The sequence below is a fragment of the Anguilla anguilla genome, chromosome 1, assembly GCF_013347855.1.
Source record: "Anguilla anguilla isolate fAngAng1 chromosome 1, fAngAng1.pri, whole genome shotgun sequence".
Taxonomy (NCBI): Eukaryota; Metazoa; Chordata; class Actinopteri; order Anguilliformes; family Anguillidae; genus Anguilla; species Anguilla anguilla.
Window position 1 is genome coordinate 20,445,645 of NC_049201.1, and position 21,911 is coordinate 20,467,555.

At 44.0% G+C, this 21,911-nt stretch overlaps 2 protein-coding genes across 3 annotated transcripts in view; one reads left to right on the plus strand and one right to left on the minus strand.

Annotated features, from left to right (window-relative positions):
* Window positions 1-15,304, plus strand: part of wdr25 (WD repeat domain 25) — a 36,165-nt gene extending 20,861 nt beyond the window's left edge. For both annotated transcript variants that reach the window (XM_035395191.1, XM_035395198.1), the window contains 5 exons: window positions 2,082-2,229; window positions 12,671-12,801; window positions 13,385-13,555; window positions 14,570-14,710; window positions 14,796-15,304. In XM_035395191.1, the coding sequence (XP_035251082.1) occupies window positions 2,082-2,229; window positions 12,671-12,801; window positions 13,385-13,555; window positions 14,570-14,710; window positions 14,796-15,017 (813 nt within the window). In that variant the 3' untranslated portion in view covers window positions 15,018-15,304. The remainder of the gene's footprint in view (window positions 1-2,081; window positions 2,230-12,670; window positions 12,802-13,384; window positions 13,556-14,569; window positions 14,711-14,795) is intronic.
* Window positions 15,305-17,329: 2,025 nt separating this feature from the next.
* The window catches only part of LOC118214143 (brain-enriched guanylate kinase-associated protein), a 256,035-nt gene continuing 251,453 nt past the window's right edge, over window positions 17,330-21,911 (minus strand). Inside the window, exon 11 of the mRNA XM_035393776.1 lies at window positions 17,330-20,356. Coding sequence (XP_035249667.1) covers window positions 18,977-20,356 — 1,380 coding nt within the window. The 3' untranslated portion in view covers window positions 17,330-18,976. The remainder of the gene's footprint in view (window positions 20,357-21,911) is intronic.

Here is a 21,911-nt window from a genome sequence, read left to right on the forward strand (position 1 = left end):
TAGAGAAGCTTTTAATGACCTGCCAGCTTTACAGTGCCCCAAAAATACATGTCTTTCATATGCTAACATAAATAGTGCGCAGTAAATGGAGGATCAGTGAGCCAATCACACGTGTGGAAGTTACTGCCAATTTTGAACTGTGTGTATGAATATTCATGAATGCTCTGCTAAACATGTCAAGCGTATACAGGGCACTTTTATCCCAAAGCCCTAATTAAGTGTATTTGCATAATATGTTTTTGCATAACATTTTCTTGTATATATTCCATTTTAAGTGCCTTCAATCTTTTTGTTAGATTTTAGTTGAGGAAAATAGGGATATTATATGACTGTGAATAAAGCTAATTGCCTTATTTATAATGGCAAGAATCAAGATGAATACTATTAGTATCACTACAAATTAAAAATGATTATGGAAATGATCTCTCATTACCTTTAATAAGGATAGTGAATTAGACTGATTATGAGAATGCATTTAGGTAAAGTGTAAGACATTAGGTACTGCTTCTGTTTGTGTATGGAGTAGAGGTAAAACTTGGCTTGTAATGAGAGGATTCCAAGCCCAGTCCCAGGTGATACACTGCCAGTGTTCCCCTGCACCCTTGAGCAAGGTACTTAACCCAAATTGCCTTAGTAAAATATCTTACTGCATCAATGCATAATACATAAACTGAAATCTCTGCAAGTCACCCTGGGGTAAAGGAATCTACCGGGTAAATATGTGATGTAGTCCCTCGTCTACACCCATACAGAACATACAGTATTTTGCCTGAAAGTTAAAATCTGTCCTCCTACGACTGCTTGCTTTGACTTGTAAAACTTGATGAAATCTTTACTTTTAAAGTACGGAGAAAAAAGTACCTTCCATTCGGTGAAATAACTGTCATTGGCTTTCAAAACATGTAAAAACACCCACCGAAGGAGAGATAGTCGTGATCAGAGAAGAGATGCATCTCTCACTGGTCTCAGGTAATTTGTAGGGACCTGATCAGTAGGTAGGGGGCGCTTATGCAGCAGAAACCAAAGGAAACCTAGCTGGCTCTGGCCCATCCCGAGACGTCGCTAGTTTGGGTCAGTGCTCTCATTAGCTGACAACGGCGGGGCCCATTTTGGCTTGTCCCGCGGGGACAAAATGGGCTAGGCTTTCTTGTGTTACTGCTGCATCAGGGCGCCTTGCTGCTGGCATTAATGGTGACATTACAGCATAGCACAGTACAGCTTGGGTTTAAAAAACCCTTCCACACTGAAGAAAAGCACTTGGATCACATATAGCCTATATATAGCTATATATTTTCTTTTTTGTTTTTGCTTTAACAGCTTGTATTTTGTGCATGGAGCTTTGATTTTTGTGACACCGGGAATGTAAACCGTAAAAAAAACCGTAGTTTTTACAGTTTTTTCTGTGTAAGATCATAAGTTACTACAGTTGTACAAAATGCAGGCTGCCGCCATACAAACTGTTTCCCTCCCTCATAATGACTAGACAGCACATTTAAGTTAAATACTGCACATGTGTGGGTCCGTGCTTACATGCTATATTGATTGTTATACTGATGTTTCACAATATACTGGAAAATACTGTACTGTACCAATTTCCGATAAGCAAAGAATGCAGTTTGCAAGTACATTGGGTTCAGCGAGACAGGGCAAATGCCCTTGAGTATCAGTCCTGTAGCCGTGCCTGTGTAAAAGAGTGTGTTCTATCTGCCTCAAGTTAGGTATTGTATGTTCATTCATTGGAGCCCCGGGGGGTTACAATTCCCTGGCTATCAGACACCATCGCCTATAAATCATGTCGCCTGCAAAGAAAACACGCTAAGGAGACAAGAAGACCATATGGTTAATGTGGCTCACAGTGTGTATCTGTATGTTTCCTGTCTCATTTTGGCCACGAAAGCTGTTTTGTTCTTGGAAGCCAGAGCATATTAGCCTTCGCTGTCCTTGGCTGGCTCTGCTCTGCTCTGTCTCCCTGGCAGTGCAGGGATGCTTTGCTCCTGTTCCAAACGGACAGGTGCGCCATGAGAATGCAGGAACCCTGTGACTGCGCCGACTGACTGTGTGCCATCGCGTTTGTGTGGCAGGTGTGGGACGGCGCCGGCAGTGGGCGGTGCCTGAGGACGTGCTCCTCCCACAGCGGGGCCGTGCGGGATGCCCGCTGGAGTCAGTGCGGGCGACGCCTCCTCACCGGCTCCTTCGACCACAAGGTCCGCTTGAGTGACGTGGAGACTGGTGAGCACCGCCCGTTTTCCTCTGAGCATTCTCATCGATTCCCCTCATTTTACAGCACACACAGGTTTACGCGTATATTCAGATTTCATTTTCGTTATGGCCACTCAACAGCTGCAGTCTTTCTACCTCAGTGTTCTTAAAAGGTCTTTGATAAAAAGTTCCACGCATTTTTCATGTACATTTACTGTGAACGTCCCATTATGGTTCCCATGTAGTAGTGAGAAAACATCATGCAATTTAAGTGTCAATAATGCTTTCAGAATACTCTGAATGTAATCGCTAAAAATCCGTATTTGCGCAATGTTACTTACCAAATTTACCAATAAAGTCACCGTGCATAATTCAAGGTCTTTTTTAACTGCTATAACAAACCATGAATACCAAGATATTCATGCAATGGTGTTTGTGAGTTAAATATTCAAGGGACAAGTTCAAGGGACGTCCAGGAAAAAATCCCAAAATTGTTATATGGGATTGCTCTTGGGACAGGTGTCAAAATTGTTGTTTTTACTCTTTACTTGTCATAAACGTATTCAGGAGATAAACTGAATATTGTTGTACACTTTACATGCACCAAACAGAGGAAGACAAAGTGGCTCAGAAAAAAATCTTTAGAAACCACTTCAAATAACAATGCAACTATACACATTTCCCAAAAGTTTTTACATTTTATCCATATTTCATATTTCTGTAATCTCTTTATTCAGCTGATATTGTACTTTGCCATACATTCTTATGTGCATCAGGATACATCTGTCATGATGTATGATGTACATCAATGTACGTAATATGGCAGTCTGTGCATATGGCAGATGTTGTTCAGTTTCCCTCTGACCTCAGGTAGCATGACCTCTTTGGAACTAATTTTAGACTTAAGCCTATGTATTTATATGTTTTATGTGTTTCCATCTGTAGGATCACATTATTGTTAAGGCAGAGATTAAAAATGAATGAGTCTGGGATTAGTGAGTTGGATATGTGGGCCAGAGGACAGCAGGGTGCTGTTCACAGACTGGCCTCAATGCTATCACACAGACACACACACACACGCAGACACACACACGCACACACACACACACACGCTCAGTACAGTACTACACCTGTTATATATATCTGCTGTGACTGTCTCTGATTAAAACTACCATACAGTTGTACCACTGTGCTTTCTGTGCCAAGGTAACCTCTGAAACAAGTTCACCAGAGTAAAAAATAATTAGTGTCTTCATGTTCGTGCTGTGCTTGACTTAAAAACAAATCCACAACTGTAAAAAATTGTATTCAAGATACTCATACTGAGGAAGATGTATTTGAGCAAGGATGTCAAGTAACCTACTTTGCTGGAGTCTTTGCACAGTGCTGTATTTCCTTACCTTCTCCGTCTCCATTGAGTTCCTGAACCCTTTTCCCGACATATGTCTCAATATTTCACAGCCAAGCATTTTTCCAGTAAAATAAATCACATGCCGACTTACCGGTCACACACGTGCCTGCTCAGTTACGGATGATCAATGAATTGCGAGCTGAATGGCGCGAAACCAATCTTACGCAAGGCGGCTCATTGCTCTCATAACGGGGAGAGAAAACCGAGACACGCTTGCTTCACGCTTAGATGCTGGGTAAGAGAAAGAGCGCCGCGGGCGTACTTCACCAAAAAAAGCATTGTGTTTGTAGTGCCTTGTTTATAATTGGATTTCTGTAAGCCAAGATATGCCTGCTGGATGTATCGAGGTGGCTGAGGGAAAGTTCACTGACAGAAGTTTTTGACTCCATGTATACATTTAAAGTAAACGTCTTGAGTATCTGTTTTCTTTTAAAGATCTTTGGGGATTTTCAAGTCCCATCTTCAAAAACTTCCAGGTTTTTTTGGATACTGTACTAAGCACATCATTTGATTGGAAAACGTAAGTGCTTTTGGGGAATACGGCAAAATGTAATAATATGGGGGTAATGTGACAGAAGAGGCTTCTCGGCCTGAGAAGCTGTGTTGTGCTCCGCTTATCGAATGCACCTCGGGTCTGCGCAGTGCACCTCCGGGAACAGAAACCGCGGCCCGCTGAACCTCGGTTCCCCCGCGCGGCTGTCGATTCTGCCAATACGGCCCACGGATAATTACTCCGCGGGCCCATTAAATTTCCTGGCAGATCTGGGGAGGAGATCGATACCGAATGTATCTCGGTGGGTGAAGCCGGCAGCCAGCACCCCTCCCACCGCCGGGTCTCCAACACCACCGCTGAATCCCATCCGGTGACTTAATCCAGTTTTAATCTTGTCTGACAGCGGCCGCGGCGCACCGTGACTCACGCCGGGCCCGCTCCCTCCGTCACCGGCGCCGCCGTGCCCGCTCGTTTGAGAGTGTTTTATTTTTATTTTTAGCTCGAACACAAGATCGCGGCGATTCTTCCCCTTGGGGTCCCGTCTGGACGTGGCTGTGCGACGAGGACAAGGCGCCGTTGCTCCATTTTCTTAGAGAACTCGGGCTTCCTGTTTGCACAGTGCCTGAGTGCCAGCCAGGGACTCTGCGGACACGGCTCAGTGAGCTATGACTCTGCGTCTGCTAACGGCGCGCTCGAACAGCGCCGCGTGGCGCACATCAGAAAGCTCCGGATAAAGATATGGGCGTAATTGTGAAATTGGCGCCGCTGCGTTCGTCTTCCTCAGATCTGACGCTGGCAAATTCATATATATGTAAATGGCGCGGCGGCGCGCGAGAGCAGCGAGGAGCTAAGCGGCGCGCCGGCGTTTGGAGAAGCGGCTCATAATCAGTCGACGCGCTGCTTCGCTAACTCTGGGCCTTAAATGAGTTAGCGGGTTTGTGCGCGGGGAAGATAGCTGTAGCTCTCTTTGCTCTGTCATCCGTCATCGTACCCATCAGGAGTCTTCCCAGTCCGTGATCGCGGCACCGCTCCCATTCGTCAGCAGTTGCTGTTTGCTCTCGGGTAGCCGAAGCCATTTTCCCCCTCTGTTTTCATGGTCTGGCGAAGGGGCAGGGCAGCTCTTAAGGTAGTGCATTGCTGGGGTGACAGGGTCAAATCGGGGAGGGGCCTTGAGCTGGGACACTATTGTTATTGTTTTGTTGATTGTCTTTTATATGGAAATATGTCTTAGAGAGGCTAGAGGGGAGGTAAAAATGTAGAAACTCTCTAGGGCTTGGTTTGGATCTCTGGCTGCCAGGCACGTGCACAGACAGACACCAACATATGCTGAAGCATATGCCCACTGCCCTGAGACAGCAAAAATGCCCTTGTGGCTGCAGGAATGATTTTTTTTCTTACCAAAGGTGTAAGGTGCCCTTTTTTATTTTGAGCATATGCCCCCAAAAAAGTTCCAGCCCAGCTGGCTTCTGTCCTTTCCAACACACTAAGGGCCTGTTATTGGACTGCAGGCACCACTTTTTTTCTGAGGTGTGTGTGTGTGTGCGTGTGTGTGAGAGAGAGAGACAGAGAGAGAAAGAGAGAGAGAGCGCTTCCCTGTTGCTTTTTGTACTGATAAAGCAGTACAGTGGAATCCTATAGCTTCCATATGCTTCGCTGTTACTTTCGTAATCACCTGCATTATCATAGCTGTGTTCTGTAGCTGTTTTCCCTTTGATTATGCAGAAAAAAGGTTATACAACACGTGTCAAAACCCGTTGCACCTTCAGAAACAAAGTGTAGCTTGTAATTAGGTGGAATAGGGGAGCTTGGTTTTGCAGTGCCATTTCTACTGTGTTCTCTGCTTATTGTCATCAAGCCCCGCACTGCGGATCAGAAGACTGAACATGAAAGAGAGCAATAGAGAGAGAGAGAGCTGTTAAGACTTCCTACAGAAGCACATGTAACTAGTAAGATCTGAAGACCTCCTTATCACTTCTCTTAGCTAAGCTAATTAAGTTTAGTAATTAAAATGTGAACAGGCTTATTAACTATGCAAAGAACTGATTTTTCATCTTTTCGCTAAACATTATTACTGGATCCAGATGATAGATTTCCACTTCTCCTTGTGTCACAATGGGGGGAAAAAATGATTTAAACCGCATGGATGGGACAATATGTTGGCATTCCTGCACAAACCAGAATAAATCTCCCCTCTCTTTACCTACTGGAGACAGAACCGCCCCTTCCATTGCAACAAGTGAGAGGTCTATTGGGGTGGATGAGGTCCTTGAATTGAAAAACAATCAGACTCCTTCACTATACAGCAGTCCTTTGCCCTCAAATGACAGCCGTGTAGATGGAATGATTTGCTTGTTGATGGGAAGAGCGCATTTGCTTGACAGGGAACTGCTGAGGTGTGTTCAAATTATTGTCCCCTGTAGGGACTAGCCGGTAGAGTGCCATCGTCAGAAATAGCATCTCATCTCAGCACTCAGATGCTCTCTAGTTCAGGCAAACACCACGATCTGTTTCCCCTTTTCCAAGACCAGTGTCTCTTATCTCTCTACTGTTAATGCTTGGAGCCGTGTGTTGGGGGAAAAAAGTGATTTCTAAACATTTGAGACTTGCTGTTAATTTTACATGTCGGTGTCCCGTGTGGTGCTGCAGCCCGCACCTATATTACATTTTCATATTTTTTTAATCAGCGAGTATCACCCTGCTAGGGAAATGAGGCGTAGTCTTCTCATTTTCTTTGTCATCCGCCGCAATCACACAAGGTCCAACTCCTCTGGTTGCTCTGTCAAGCGGAGTGGTGAGAGAGAACTGCGGAGTGTCAGTCTCACTGGGCTGGGGAGATTTCTTTTAACGCGGTAATTAAATAGGTATCAGATGGCTCGAAAAATAATCTTCTCTGAGCAGTATGAATGAGATCGCCCGGTGGAGATGATACTCTGTGAGACAAAGTGCATGTTGTGCAATTAATGACAGCAACCGCACAGGAGCGTGTATGATAATAGGCACAGGAGAAAGCCGGTTTATTTTTTATTAGATTAAACAGTAAATGCTGACACGCGTTACAAAGGTCCGCAGAAATGAGATTTAGGGCTATAGTTTCCGGAATCAATATCAGACGATGCAAGGCTATTGAATGTTGGTATTTTTGTGACCAGAGGTGAGGAGCACACAGCTCAAAGCGCACGGTGCGGGTCGAAAATGGGCTGGATTATGCTGAATATTTTATCGGTGGGTGTGTTGCAAATGGCCTCTTTTCATTCCCTTTATGAGCCATGTGCTTTGTGAAGGAGGTCCTGGCAATTTTCGTAGTCTTCCACTGCAATGGAAGACGAGGATAAGGATATACTAATTAGCCGGTTTTTTTTTCAAAAATTAAATTCAAAGGAGTGCCATTAATAAGAGAAATTTGTTTTAATTTTTTCAAATTTTCTTCTGTCATAGTTTCAATTAAACATTGCCTAAATGTTTAATATGGGCCAGTTTTAATATCCTATTAAACCTGTAGCTAAGTAGCTTAAACACGCTATTCTAATGTCAACAGTATCTTGGTTTTATTAAACAAAACCAGGGTTGATAATAACAATGCCAGTGATCTTGTTTACAGCAGTAAAATGACTCTGCATGAACTGTTGATCAAACAAAAGAAAAAAGAAACACTGTGCAGTTATTTCTCTTAAAACTGTAGTCCGTGCCCTTTCTTCTGTTGTTGTTTCTCTGAGCCATTTTCATCTGTAAAATGTATTTGAAACAGTGTTGACCACTGCGGTAATGACATTCTGTGATCCTCAATCATTTGAAATAAAAAGTATACAAGCCAGAAAATGGTTTTCTTCTTTTGCACGAATATTATCATTTTATGTAGAAAAATATTGGACAAAGAAATACATGTTCAAGTTGATTATAAAATTTCCAACATTAAGATACTCAGTTATGCTTAATTATGTTGGTATGAACTAATACATATAGGTGTAGTAATTATTACTTGTTTAATACAAATTATTTATTTATTTTTGTTTTATGTTGATGTTACATTTATTACATATTATATTTATTTTGCCAAAAAGAGAAATAGTTGAAAAACATTTCATTAATCATCAGTGCATTTATATATACAGTCCACCCATAATTCATGCCTAGTATTGTAGCTATAATTTTAACTACAGTCACTTAATTAAAATGAAAACATTGTTGAAGTTGCATTTATTGTCATTCTTATTGCAGACATGTGTAAGAGAAAGAATGAAATACCAAACTCCAGGGACCACAGTGCAGTATAAGAACAGCCATAAACAATTAGAAACAGGAATTAGGATTTAAAAAAAGGAACAAAAGCAATGAACAATAAATGCAAACTATAAGTCAAATTGGACAGCATCTGATCCACAAATTGTTGATTGGCTCTTGAATAGACTATGATCATGCACGCATTGCATGGAAAAGCCCCGAAATTAGAAATCTGCTATACGCTGGGCTGCGACTTGCACCATCGATGTGGTCTGAGCACACGTGCAGCGAAGGCACATATCGCTGACTAAACCAAGATTGCAATGAGCTGCACCAAAATTTCATTGTGCTATTAAATGAGGTGTTAATGCAGCTCTCCAAGAGAAACCCTTGGGATTATGGGGCAGAAACGAGTCCGTACCAGTCTGGAGTGTATCACTTTTCAACGTCTAAATCTTGTGTTGCACTGGGATATATTTACTATGCTGTTCCCATGGGCCAAGCTTTTTATCTCCTCTGTTCTCTGTTGTGCTTGGAGAAAGTTAAATGGTACTGAAATTAAATAACGTCCCATCTGGAAGACAACTTTGCGCCAAGATGCTGTCATTTTTTGATGATATCGCAAATATGTTAGTTTAAATTAGTTTTTTATCAGTGGTTATTTTTCATTTCTGTTTGAGCTAAAATGCTGCTTATGATTTTTAATCCATAAATTTGAAGACTCCTGATAGGAAAAGCCAGCAAAGTTCATTCAGACGACGAGCTCACTGGCAATGTGCCACCAGAAAAAAATGTTTTTTTGAAGCTTTGACTGTTTTGCTTCATTGCCATGGTTCTTGGCAGGATATTATGATAGCGATTCAGTTCTGATGTGTTATAATGGTGACAGTTCTTTTCACATAAAATAAAATTTTAAAAATCCATTTAAGAACAGTCCACATTTAACAGAAAACAATGCACACTAGCTTCACCACCTATGTCGAGACCCTTTTGTAAGTGCCAGTTTTTAAAGTGCTTTTCCCCCACAGTTTTTCTCCCAAATTTGGGATGTCCAAACATATTTCCTCAGTTCTCTTTCCCGAAACCTTCGCTATGGATGTGCTCTCTGAAAAAAACGTGATGTCAGCTGCCAGTTCTTATCACTCCTTACTTCACAAGTCAGGCTGACACAGACGAGAGTGGGAGAAAGACACTTCCATGTGCAACTTAACAGGAGGCAGTTCAGGCGTGTGATCAACCAGCACAGGTCACTGGTGCGCAGTGAATTTCCTGGGCCATGCAAGTGCCTGTTGTGGATCACCCTGCGGTTCTGCTGGAGAGTCAGCACTGGTACCTCCGGATTCAGTACCAGACCATTGAGCCTGTATATGCACTAGAACTGTGCTTTAAGAGAACAAACCACCCAGCAGCCCTTCAGTGCCAGTGTGACATTAAGATGGTAATTGGTGACAGTGTGAGATTTTAGCCCATTAGTGAGGATTTGCCTTGTAAGTCTGTACTGGGGGGACCTGGACAATCCCCTCTCTTTCTCTTGAACCTGAATATTTTAAAGGGCATTTAATTTACACGCCGTAGCAGTTTAACTCTTCGGCATACATAATGAAGAGCACAGTACATTGCTCTTGAGCTTGGAGGACAACAGCCTAATGCATGATGGCTAACTCCTTTGTTACAGATTCAGTTTCATTAAATCCATAGCAAGAAAAACAGGGACACATATATTAAACACAAGGGCAATTCATGAGTTTATTTTGCAGTTTGAACAGATGGACGGCATTGACCCCTCTTTGAAGGTAAGGGATATACATCAGTCCACTAATCACTATGCGTCATTGGTATTAGTATTTCTTCCATGGAAAGAGTAATGTCCTCAGAATCTTCTCATTACTTTCTCCTCATTCTAATTCTACAAATGCTGTTGCATTTGTTCGGCAAGACATGATACACTTTACCAGCCATTGCACCTGTTTGGCAAGATTTTATGTTTATGCAGATCATGCTTGGCTGAATCTGCACAGCTGTCAAAATGGAAATGTCTTATTTTCTTAATGTGAAAAAGAGTGGATCAGAAGCAGCAATGCTGAATTTCTTTTGTTTCTTCAGTGCAATCAACATTTGGTTTAGTTCGTCTACACAACAGCCTTTACACTGTATAATTAGGTTTACTTTTTTAAATGTAAACTCATAAAATGTAACTCATTTCAAACTTATCCTGAAAAGCAGTTCAAAGTTTCCACAGGAAACCATGTTCTTCATGTGCTGTATTTATGAATCGTATAAAGGTTGGGCGCTGTATTAGTCAGATTGACCGTGGTATTGTTTTGACATTTATAAAAACCGGACCCGGTTTATTGCAGCACTGCCTTAAAACAAGGCCGTCGCCCGGTGCATTCATTCGACCATTTCTCTTTTTCCGAACGCCTCGCTCTTTCTCCGAGGTACCTCGGTTGAAACTAACGCACGACGCGCAATTTGTCAGATGTGACCGTAATATCATTAGCATCGATTGGCGGGCGTGAGCGATCCCCGCGGAGGATGTCGGGAGCACGCGCGCGGAAAGCGGCGGAGAATGTCTGACGCGTGGCCCGACAGAGCGGCGGGATGTAAATGCGCCTGTCAGCGTGCCCGTCGCCTGCCCGGGGACTCGACAGCGACGGGGTAATTGCCTCGCCTGATCTAGGATCAGGATGGCCATTTGGGAGGAGGGATCTGGGTTAAGTGGTGAAGCAGGTTCGCACCTGCAGAAAATGAGTAGCTATGGTCTCCCTTTCGAAATTTTAACTGTAGCTTTTATTCCACGCGTGTTGTATCGACTTGTACATGACAGCCGCATCTTATCCACCGTGGAATGGTTGTCCTTGCTGCTCTGTAACTGCATTGCACTGGTGACATCTGTTGAAAATGTAATGAATGAGTTAAGACCCATAATGTAATATCCATCAATATGAGAGAAGTTATTCAATATGACAATTGTCATCTACATATTTAGCAGCTCTTGGGAGGTTGTGAACATCATGCAGGTCTCAATAAAAGTTTTTGGCATATTGGATTCAAAGGATTTAAAGGAACTAGAACGATTTGTTCCTGATGTTATAATTCATGGTGACACATGAGGGAAAGAAGTGTTACGCTTAGCTTCCTTGCTCACTCTAGTTCTTGGTGGTCGCCCACGTGTAATAATCGCGAGGTCGGTGGTAAGTTTCATTTAGACTTCAATAATGCAGGAAATCGCTTACACAGCAGAAACGAGACACATTACAGTACTGGACTGAACCATAGAGACCGGTGTTGACTTTGCTGCTTAACTTGCGTTCTGTTTGAGCGAACACAAGAAAGCTGTAATCTCACTTTGCATTTGAAAGCATGAGTAATTGATTGTTAATTGCTTTGGAATTACTGTGCAATTATGGAGCCGATACCCCCTTATTTTTGCAGCAGGGAAAGCAGTGGTGTGGAATGCTGGGTCTGGTCTTACTGTTACATGCAGATCACCTGCAGATCCACAGCAGCCGTTTCTGTCCTTGCGCATGCCTCTTTCTTGCCATTCAGACAACAGTTCCTTTGCAGATCCAGGACTGGAAAGGAGAAGCTCCTTCTAAAGCTCCTGTGACAGGGGTCACAGAGTCCTTTAAATAGATGTCAGAGGTGTTAATATTCATTGATATTGATTAATATGACATATTCACCTAATAGAGCTGTAAACAATACCTACAAGGTTAGGGCTTGAATGCCATTTTAACTTGGCGCCTCCCATGATGATGTTTTGGTACCAGCATAATGCACTCTTGCTATAATCATTTTCTGCAGCTAAGACAGACATCCCTTGACCCATACATCATATTCATTATTCAATACCTGACCATGAGGCTCATCCATGCACCAGAACAGTGCCTTAACAGGATGAGCTCACGGTTGACATATATATTTGCCTGAGTAATTCAGACTACTGAAGCATAAAACACCACTGCACCATCTGAAATGTGAACCTTTGGGCGTACTTCCTGGTAGAGTTTTCATAAAGTACCATGACGTTGCCTGAATCCATTAAAGGAGAAGTCACTGAAAATTGTCAATTTGTAAGGAGAGAAGTTACTAAATGCCATTTATCACTGCATAGACTGAAGAACTCAAGGACACAAGTTACCCTTTAATCCCATAATGTCAAATAAAAATAGTCATTTTGTCAGATAAAAGAAAATAAACATTGAAGGTTAAGAAATGACGGATGGAAAAAATGATGACATCAATTATCAACAGCAGAGACAGAAATAGTAAGAGAGACGGCCAGAGTCAACCTGTGAACTGCTGCTGTCGATTTCCTGTAAGTGTGCTGTGTCTCCTGTTCCTAGGTCAAGAAGTGGTTGGTGTGAATAACCAGTTCAAGGTGACCTGCCTGGCCTTGCAGCCCAGTGACCCCCATGTTTTCCTGTGCGGAGGGTTCAGCCCTGAAGTCAAAGCTTGGGACACCAGGACATGCAAGGTCAGCTGCCATTTTGGCTCTTACAGTATGTCTGCCAGGACTACCATGACGGTTGCATTTTGCAGTGCAAAGTGCTACATCATATGATGGACCACTCACTGAGCAGTCACCCTTTACCAATGATAAAGGCTAGCTACATCAGCCTCATCTGCTGAGAGATTAGATTGCATCTCCTTCAAAACATCTCTCTTTTATGGTTTTATCAGTGTGACGCCACCCAAGGCTTACCAGTAAAACCACACGAGAAACAGTGGTGCTCAGTGACCTAGGCTAGCTGGTTTGTATTGACGGAGTACGGTATGACCCCAGATGACCCACATCCCATGAGGAGGGATGGGTGAGGGGAGGGTTCTTCCTTACATCGCTAATTGGAAATAACTCACTGATGACCTCACAAAGCCCATTAACTGGAGCTGGACAATGGCATGTTTTAGGTACAATGGCGACCTGCTTGAATAATCATTGAAAGGTCATTTTTATCCCTGAATAATAATAATTTTTGCGTATTCTTAGTCCTAGGCTTGGCAAGCTGGCTGATGGGTGTGTTTGGCTGGGTACTAATTTGCATCTTCTGCCCCACCAGGTGGTGAGGGTGTACCAGGCAGCCATCCAGCAGACCCTGGGCATCCTGTTCCTGGCAGGAGGGAAGGAATTTGTGACCAGCAGTGACTCAGTGAGCCGTGACTCGGCCGAGCGCACGCTCATCGCCTGGGATTTCCAGACATCTGCCAAGGTGTCCAACCAGATCTTCCATGTAAGCAGCAAGCACAGGCCTCCACCGAGGCTGCTGGGATGGCACTGGTGTGAAGCCTGTGGTAAACACTGAAGCTCAAGTTCTCCTGGTACCATGATTTTAACCAAGACAAGTGTACAGTGCTGTTGATGTCAGATTCGGTCCATTTTGCAGACACACCACCAGTGAATGAGTCATGTTATTGAGCCACCAGTAATGTTTCACACAGCTTCATTGACTGGTTTATGTCCATTGTGGAAAAAGCACTTTCAAAATAATGAAATGCAAACTTGTATAGTTTTGAATCCTGTGATCTCTTTAAAAAAAATATTTCTAATATTTTTTATTTGCAATTTACAATTGCATTTAGCAGATGTTTTTAGCCAAAGCAACTTACAACAAGTACATTTAACATGGTACATTTAACACCACTAGAGCTACAGATGGGCAAAGCCACAATCAAATAAGTTCCATTATCAAGGTGCATGCCTCAAGACCTGCAAAATAACAAGATTTTTTGTAAAGATAGAAACAGTAATAGAGGTGTGGTCTGAAGAGGTGGGTTTTTAGATGTGTGCAGAAAAGAACCAATTAATCTTCCTTCCTTGGGGAAGCTCACTCCACCATCGAGGGAATGAGGATGGAGAACAGGCAGGGCCGCAAGGAGCAGCCCCCGGGTGCCTGTAGAGATGGGAAAGCCAGCTGACCTCTGACTTTCAATTACTGTGGTGTTCTTTTTATAGAAAATGTAGTATGGAAGCATTTGATTAAACATTATTGATTTGTTTTTAACTGACCAGGTAGTAGCTTGACAGTATGGAGGTCAGGTGCCATGAAAATCTATAAACATAAACATGGAGAGGTTGTTTGAGCAGTCTTCTTGAATATGATTTCTCTGAATCACCTGTTTGAAATATGAAGAATTGAGTCATCAACCACCTTACTCTCAGTTGTAGTGTAGAGTTGGGTTTTTGTGGACTTTGCCCTGGAGTTTGAGTGTGTTCCTGTATTCTTCTGTGTTTTTGAAAACCGAAGGAGCGCTACACCTGCCCCAGCCTGGCCCTACACCCTCAAGAGGACTCATTCGTGGCACAGACCAACGGGAACTACATCGCCCTGTTTTCAACAGAGAGACCCTACAAGATGAACAAGAAGAAGCGCTATGAAGGACACAAGGTGAGTATCAGAGCGCCGCGGTGAGATCACGGGCGTTCGGCGTGTTGGCCGGGCGTTCGGCTGTGAGCTGTGCCGTTGGTTCCAGGTGGAGGGCTACGCGGTCGCGTGCGAGTTCTCCGCCGACGGCGCGGTGCTGGCCTCGGGGAGCTCCGGCGGCTCGCTCCACTTCTACGAGCACCAGAGCGCCCGGGCGCTGCGGACCTTTCCGGCGCATCAGCAGGCCTGCGTGGGCGTCAGCCTTCACCCCGTCCTGCCCGCGGTGGCTGCCACGTGCGACTGGAGCGGGGAGATCGGTGTCTGGCACTGACGGCTGGGAGGGGTATGCAGGCAAATGCAGACCTCCAGTCACTCCTTGCACTTTCACGCGCTCTCTTATTCCCTCTCGCACGCACGCACATTCCTCACAGACAGATACGCAGACTTTCAAGGCACGCCAACATTCTGGAAAACAGGGTGATTCACATACTCACTCAGATACTTAGTAACACAAAAAACCTGCTCTGATTTTCTTGGAAGATTCAGGTTTTAGTTTACTGCCAGTGCATTTTTTTTTACTGACTTGGTGATGTAAATAAATCATGATGTGTCAAACAATTCGTTTTCATGTGTCTTGTGTGGATTCAATCTGAAGTATTCTGAACTTCAATTTTCTACCACCGCTCACACGGTAAAATACCTTATGAAGAGCTCCATCCTTAAACGTGACGTTGCCGATCATTCTTCTCTCTTCAGTTACCATGGTAACATTTTTGAAACCATAGAAATGTTTTTGAATCCCACAGGCAACCGCTCACTGTGCAAGCCACTCCCTCAACAGTAAACTGCAGTAGTTTACCAAGAGGGTGGAATTTCCATATATGTACTGTCGCAGCTTGTAAATTGCATCTGTATTGTTTAAATGTAAAAAAAATAGTTAAAAAATAAGAATTCATTAAGCAGATTTAAAGAGTGACTTCATTGTGTACCTTAAACACTATTTTATAGATCTAGAACGCAACGCAACGCAAGCTGCCGAGAACTGGAGGACTTGCCTTTTATAGTAGCTGTAGGTGTGAGTCCCAGTTCAGGCTAAAGTATTCGTCTGTGTACCACCTGTACTACCTTTTGAATAAACCCTCTTTTAAGATATGCCAGCTTCTTGTTGGGCTGCAGTGTGCTCACAGTGATCATAGTTAGCTGTTTTTGTTTTTTTGTGTACCATTTTTAATGCAAATGTGTTGTATTATGTTGTTCAAGGTAACCTATGAAGAGCTCTTAAATGTACTGTGAAAACCTAGAGATGAATGAGTTCTCTGTCGTACTTCGTGCCTGCTGATTCAAGTGATATCTGCTGTATAGAACACTGAATTTTGCCTGACTACTGAGTGAAGACCTCTCATAAAGGGCACTGTAAATGTATAACTTTCAAAAGACTTAAAAAAAAAAAATGACGTTTTGTACGCGAATCAGTGAAAAGCAGTCGAGACACGTTACATTGAAGATGATCAAAGAAAGCTCCGTTAATTAACATTTCAAAGTGTAAACTGCAATGCCTTTGTAAGTTCATTATCAAAAGTAATGAGTACGTGACCATATCTGCCATATTCAGAGACTGACCTTATTGTAGAATAAATTAAATGGCTGTCTTTTAAAATGTACTTTTCTGAATACTGTGGGCAGATCCCTATGTGGAATTGTCTTCTTTAATTTCATTCTGGGTTATTAGATGAGTCCACTGATGCAGAGAGAGCTAACAAGCAAGCCACTAAATAACCCATACTCCTTTATGCATGAAAAGAAGGAATTGGCCATTATAAGGCGAAGCATGTATCCTCGAAATGTATCTCAGGAAGGCAAGATGTAGTCTGCATTAGTTTGTCAGTTAAAGTGATATTGAATTACCATGCATCCACAAAAAAAAATAACATGGGAGAACTGATATTTTGTAGCAGGTCTACCTTATGAAAAGATATTAAGAAAAACTGGTTACAGTAATTTGAATTTCGCCCCCCCCCCCCCTTCCAAAAAAATATTAAATAATACCTCATTCCCTCATTCCAGCCATGATGTCAGCCTCAAATTTCATTTGCAAAAATGAACAGCGCGCATGGAACGCACAAAGCAATTTCTCTCAGGAAACTCTAGCTGTGGCCAGTCAGTCGGTCAGCCCCAGTAACAGCATATTCACATGTTCCCATAATCAGCCAATTGCATACACACAACCAATCCATTACCCATCCAATCACAGGCACGCACCACAAATGGAGTGGACCTTTTTAAAACCAATAATCAGACGTGTCAGTGCGCTGATTGTCTCTGCTGGTTTGGATGCTTCGCTGTAACTGTTCAGAATTGCGCTCACCCTCCATCCCAGCACCACCTGTTGTATGGATCTACTTCTAGATATTGGGGGGTTTTCTGGCATTCATCCTGTTTAGTAGGGGAGATGTATAGTGCTCCCTGTAATACCTGAAACAGATCCATTCAGTGCCAAACCAAAAAATGTATTTACGTATTCATGAAAATATTTCATCTAAATACGTGACTTGTCCTGACTGGAATATATTTACAATACATCTTTGTGGCAATAAGTAAAACATGTAACAAACAAAAATGAATCAAGCTCTGATTCCAACTATACATAGTGTTAAGTCCATCATTGTTCTTTATTATGTAAAGAAACATACAACAAAAATATAGAAACATGCATTATAATGGGAGTACAAACAGCTGACTTTGTTTCATGGAAAGATGTTACTGGATCTGAGGTAGAACAAGACAGTGACTTATTGGGGTTAACATAAAGAACTTTAATGTGTGAGGACAATTAAAAAAGGACAGAATATTAATTGTATTTATCTACAAAAAAAAAAGGTAAATGCCCCTGCCACGTTTTGACTTCAGGTTGATCGCATCACAACTGAGAAGATTCTGTTTTTGAGTCCTGTTTTTTTCAGGGTAAAAAATGTATTTTTGGGGGGGAAAAAAAACTAATACCTTGAAGAACATACACACAATTTGAACCTCTCTTTGTCACCTGCTGATGACATCACCGGCACCAGTGGCAGTTCTTTTCTGCTGAAGGCAGCAGGGCAATAATAAAGTGGGCGTGAAAGTGAAGACAAGGTTTAACGGGGAAGACATTGCAGAAAAAATAACACCACAGTGAAAAGGAATTGTCGGAGCAAGTGGCTAATTCTGGTTTGGTCAACGCGGCCCATGCAGATCCTCTCTCTGAAATGCACAATGCTGAAGGAGGACCTGGCCTATCTAGAACGCTCTGTATACCCAGAATTATAAACACATATTTACACAACTGTGGGGTTTCACCAAACCGACAGCTCCAGCAACCTAAAAGAATTAAGGCAAAATGTACCAGGGGTGTCTGGTGGGAGTGAGTTGACTAAACCTGCCAGCTAATTTTTGTTTTGGATCAAAGTTAAGCTTACAAAGGGCTTAACCACAGCCCAGGGTAATTTGTGATATAAAAGCCAAATTGTGCCAAACAAATTTTATCAGTGATTTATAGAGGCTTCTTTCTAAGCCCCACAATTGAACTACCAAAATGAGGCATACAAATGTACGTATACATACTGAGAGAAACTGAAAGACAGTGGGAGGTCAGAATTCCCAACAGTTCTTTTGTGACCATGTTGTAATTTGTTAGAGCCAACAAATCTGACTTTCGAACACCTAATATGCACTGTATGCAAATACATAATTAGTATAACAGTCATTTCCAAAGCTGCCTTTGTTTGTAGCTTTGCCAATTACATTATAGTGCAATTGGAATCCATTCACACTATTCCCAACATCATCACTCTCCGTGTTATTGCTTTTTCAGAATGACACCCTTTCTTCACAACAATCAAGGAGAAATGTTATGTTCATTGATCTCTAAATGAGCAGCATGAGATATAAACCAACAATACTCAATTTATGATTTTCAGCAGCTGAAAGGCCTCCTCTCATAAATGCCATTTGGCCTTAAAGATTAGTGAATTAATACTTGCCTTACTAACCACTGAGTACAGTATAGTATCTAAAAAATAAAAACAGCAACTGCAGAAATTGGGCCTCCATCTCTTGACTTGGCACTTTTGATACATTTTGTATCAAACATGTTATTCACACTGGCTTTTAAGCAGCTCTTGTGTTACATTTGAAGCGCCTCTGAAATCTACCTGCACTGGAAACTCAAGCTGCAGCAAATCTTGGTTGCTCCTGGGTTAAAAGCAGGCACGGAAGAGGCCTAAAGAACTACGACCTTCATCAAGGCTGAGCCACTCAGTTGAGCAGGGTGCCGTACAGTTGCGCCTTGGTGAGGCTGTCCTTCCTACAGAGGCCCGTGTTCCCAGATTTTTGGTACTGTGTCGGCATCTTCCTCTGGTGGGTGGGGCTCTGCCGTTCTAGCTGGTAATGTTGCATGTCGCACGGCTCCAAGGGGCTTTGGTTTAAGGACTCGGCCGAGCTGTTGGGGCTGACGTCCACGTATTCCTTCTTCATGCTGCCGGCGGTGCTCTCCTTGTCCTTGGAGCTTCCTGAGTGGAAGAGACTGCGCTCTGACTCTTGGCTGTCCTCCTTTGCCCGGTACAGGGGCCCCTTGTCTTGCTTGCACAGGCCCAGGCTGTGCTCTGGGCTGGGGCTGGGAGAGGCCGCAAAGCACTGGTCCAGGATGGCACTATGGTAGACGTCGTCCCCCTCCTGGAAGCTGCTGTAGAGGGGGCCCAGCTTGATCTTGGACGGGCCCACGGCGAAGTGCTGCTCCGAGAAGCTGTAGGGAGAAACCCGGCCAAGGTTTCGGTAGGAGTATGCGTTGATATCCTCCACGCTCAGCTGCCTCCAGCGACCGCTCAGCTCCTCCTCTGGGATGTGGACGCTGCCGCGGCCACCGTCGTACGGCTGGGCAGAGCCCACACTATGGGAGGAGGTGAGGCGTGGGGAGTGATAGGGTTCACTGAAGCAGGACGCGGTCCTAACGTAGGCTGGAGCGCTGCCATTCTGCGGGCCTTGGGCCACTTGCTGGAAGCTCCTTGACTTGGGGAAGCTGGGGCTGTCCTTTTCGTAGGAGGAGGTGCTCTTGCGCTCATACTCGCCGTCCCGCCAGTCCATGTAGAGGGCCTGCTGTGAGGAGGAGATGGTGCTGCTGAGGGCGTGGCCCTTCTCGTCCGAGGCCATGCTGAAGCTGGAGTAGGAGCTGGAGGCCGGCAGGGAACCGACGGCAAACTCGGCAAAGGAGGGTTCAAGGTGGGCGAACCCGGGGTGGAAGCCGTCCTCCTCGGGGTTGCTGTCGGTGGAGTTCTGGGGCTGGAGGACGCCCGTCTCCGGCCCCTGCAGGTCCGCGCTCTGCCGCCGCTCTCGCTGCCTCTCTTCCGGGCAGTACAGGGCTGTGTCGCTGCTGTACAGGTCCGAGGACTTGTAGGCCGCGCGGCGGTGAAGGCCCTCGCTGCTGCCCATGCTGTTGGCCAGGAACTCTGGGTCCTGGGGATGAGGGCTCGGCGAGCGGGAGGCTGGGCAACTGGTGCCGGACTCTGGTTTCTCCAGCACCTTGGCGATGACGGAGGTAGGCACAGAGTCGGGGTAGGGCGAGTGACAGAGAGCCATGGTGACCCCGCAGCTATGCTTCTCCATGTGCATGCTGAGCCGTTCCTTGAAATCAGATGGCAGCTAGGTGGAAAGAAAGAGAGAAAGGTAACTTGGTTGTTCAGTTGTTTAATATATCCCTTTATTAATAAATAAATGCCACCATGAGTACTACTGTGGTAGTCAGTGACTTCTTTTCTTTGCGATTCTTGAATTTGCTTCTCATTGACTGTTGTCTATGCTTTGGCAATATGTACCTCTTATGTGTCATACTAATATCACACTTTTTGGAGTGAAATGTTATATTGAGTAGGGGGAAGAGAGACAGGGAGAAAGAGGTGTTAAAAGAGGATGGAACAAATGAGGATCAGAAAAATAAATACTGTGTGGTACAAAAAGACAAAGCACAGCTGGAGAGGCAGCAGTATGATGTTGCAGGGATTGCCTTTAGCAAGATGTGCAATGAAGAACTCATAAATATGACATCAAAGCTGGTGAGGGGGTGGGGGGGCGTCTAGGTTCTATCACATCAGCTACATCACAGATGGAGCAGTCTTTGCAGGTGTCAAAAATCGTGTGAAAATGATGCATCAGCCATCATCATATTGCTCGTGTATGACCTCTGAATGACGGTGTGTGCAAGATGCTCAACATGTCATCATCAGCACCCTTCCCACCAACTTTCCTCCCCGTGGCTTAGAATGGAGAGAAATGATGTGTTCCCACATCCCACGTGGCCAGGGGATCGGGCGGTGGAACTTTCCGGTCCGGCCCACGCTAATGAACTTGTCGGGATTTTGCTGATCACAAAAACAGTGTGCTTTGCCAAGGATTTCTCTTCTCTCTTCCTCCCCTCCCCTCCCCCCACCCCTTTGCCTTTCCTGGTCTCCATCTAGCAGTGCGGACACTGGTGCACCAAATCACTCACTCAGCGCTTCCGTGACCTTCTCTGCAGGACCCCTTGTCTTTGGCGATATACGAACAGAAAAAGTTGCAGTCAAAGTTGGAATTGTGGTTGAGATTTCCACTTGTTTTTCATTTTAGTTTTAGCTGGGAGTTTGGGGCGGGGTGGGGGGGGGCTGGGGGGTGGGTGCGTGCTGGAGATTCCCTGTCAGCAGCATTTCATCTTGGTGGGTATCTTTCTCTGCATGATCAAACACACACCAGCTCTCTGGGAACAGCCTGGCTTCAGATTAGACTATCGCTAGAGGTTTCCAGGAGGGAATTTAAAAAAAAAAAAGAAAAAAGACAGGAAGAAAAAAATATGTATTGCTTGGGATGAAAATAGATGCCAGGAATAAAGCACCGTTTGATGTCCGTGCTATTTTTAGAGCTGGCTCCCTACTGAAAATTCAGTGGAGTAGTAGGTGAGGCTTCAGGGTTAGCTGATGCTTCAACAAATCACACTACCCTCCACCACCATGCAGTTCCACATATGCATTTCTTTGGATTATAATTAGTAGATATACTGTATCTATTTAAAAATGAATGACAAACAGGACAATGCATGAGGAAAATGTGCTCCTTGCTGTGCAGTGTTTATTTATTTTTTTTGCTCAGCAGTGGCCGTGTTTCTAAGCCATCTGTTGTGCTTAGAATAACGTGTCTATAATTACATTCTACACACATCCATACAATA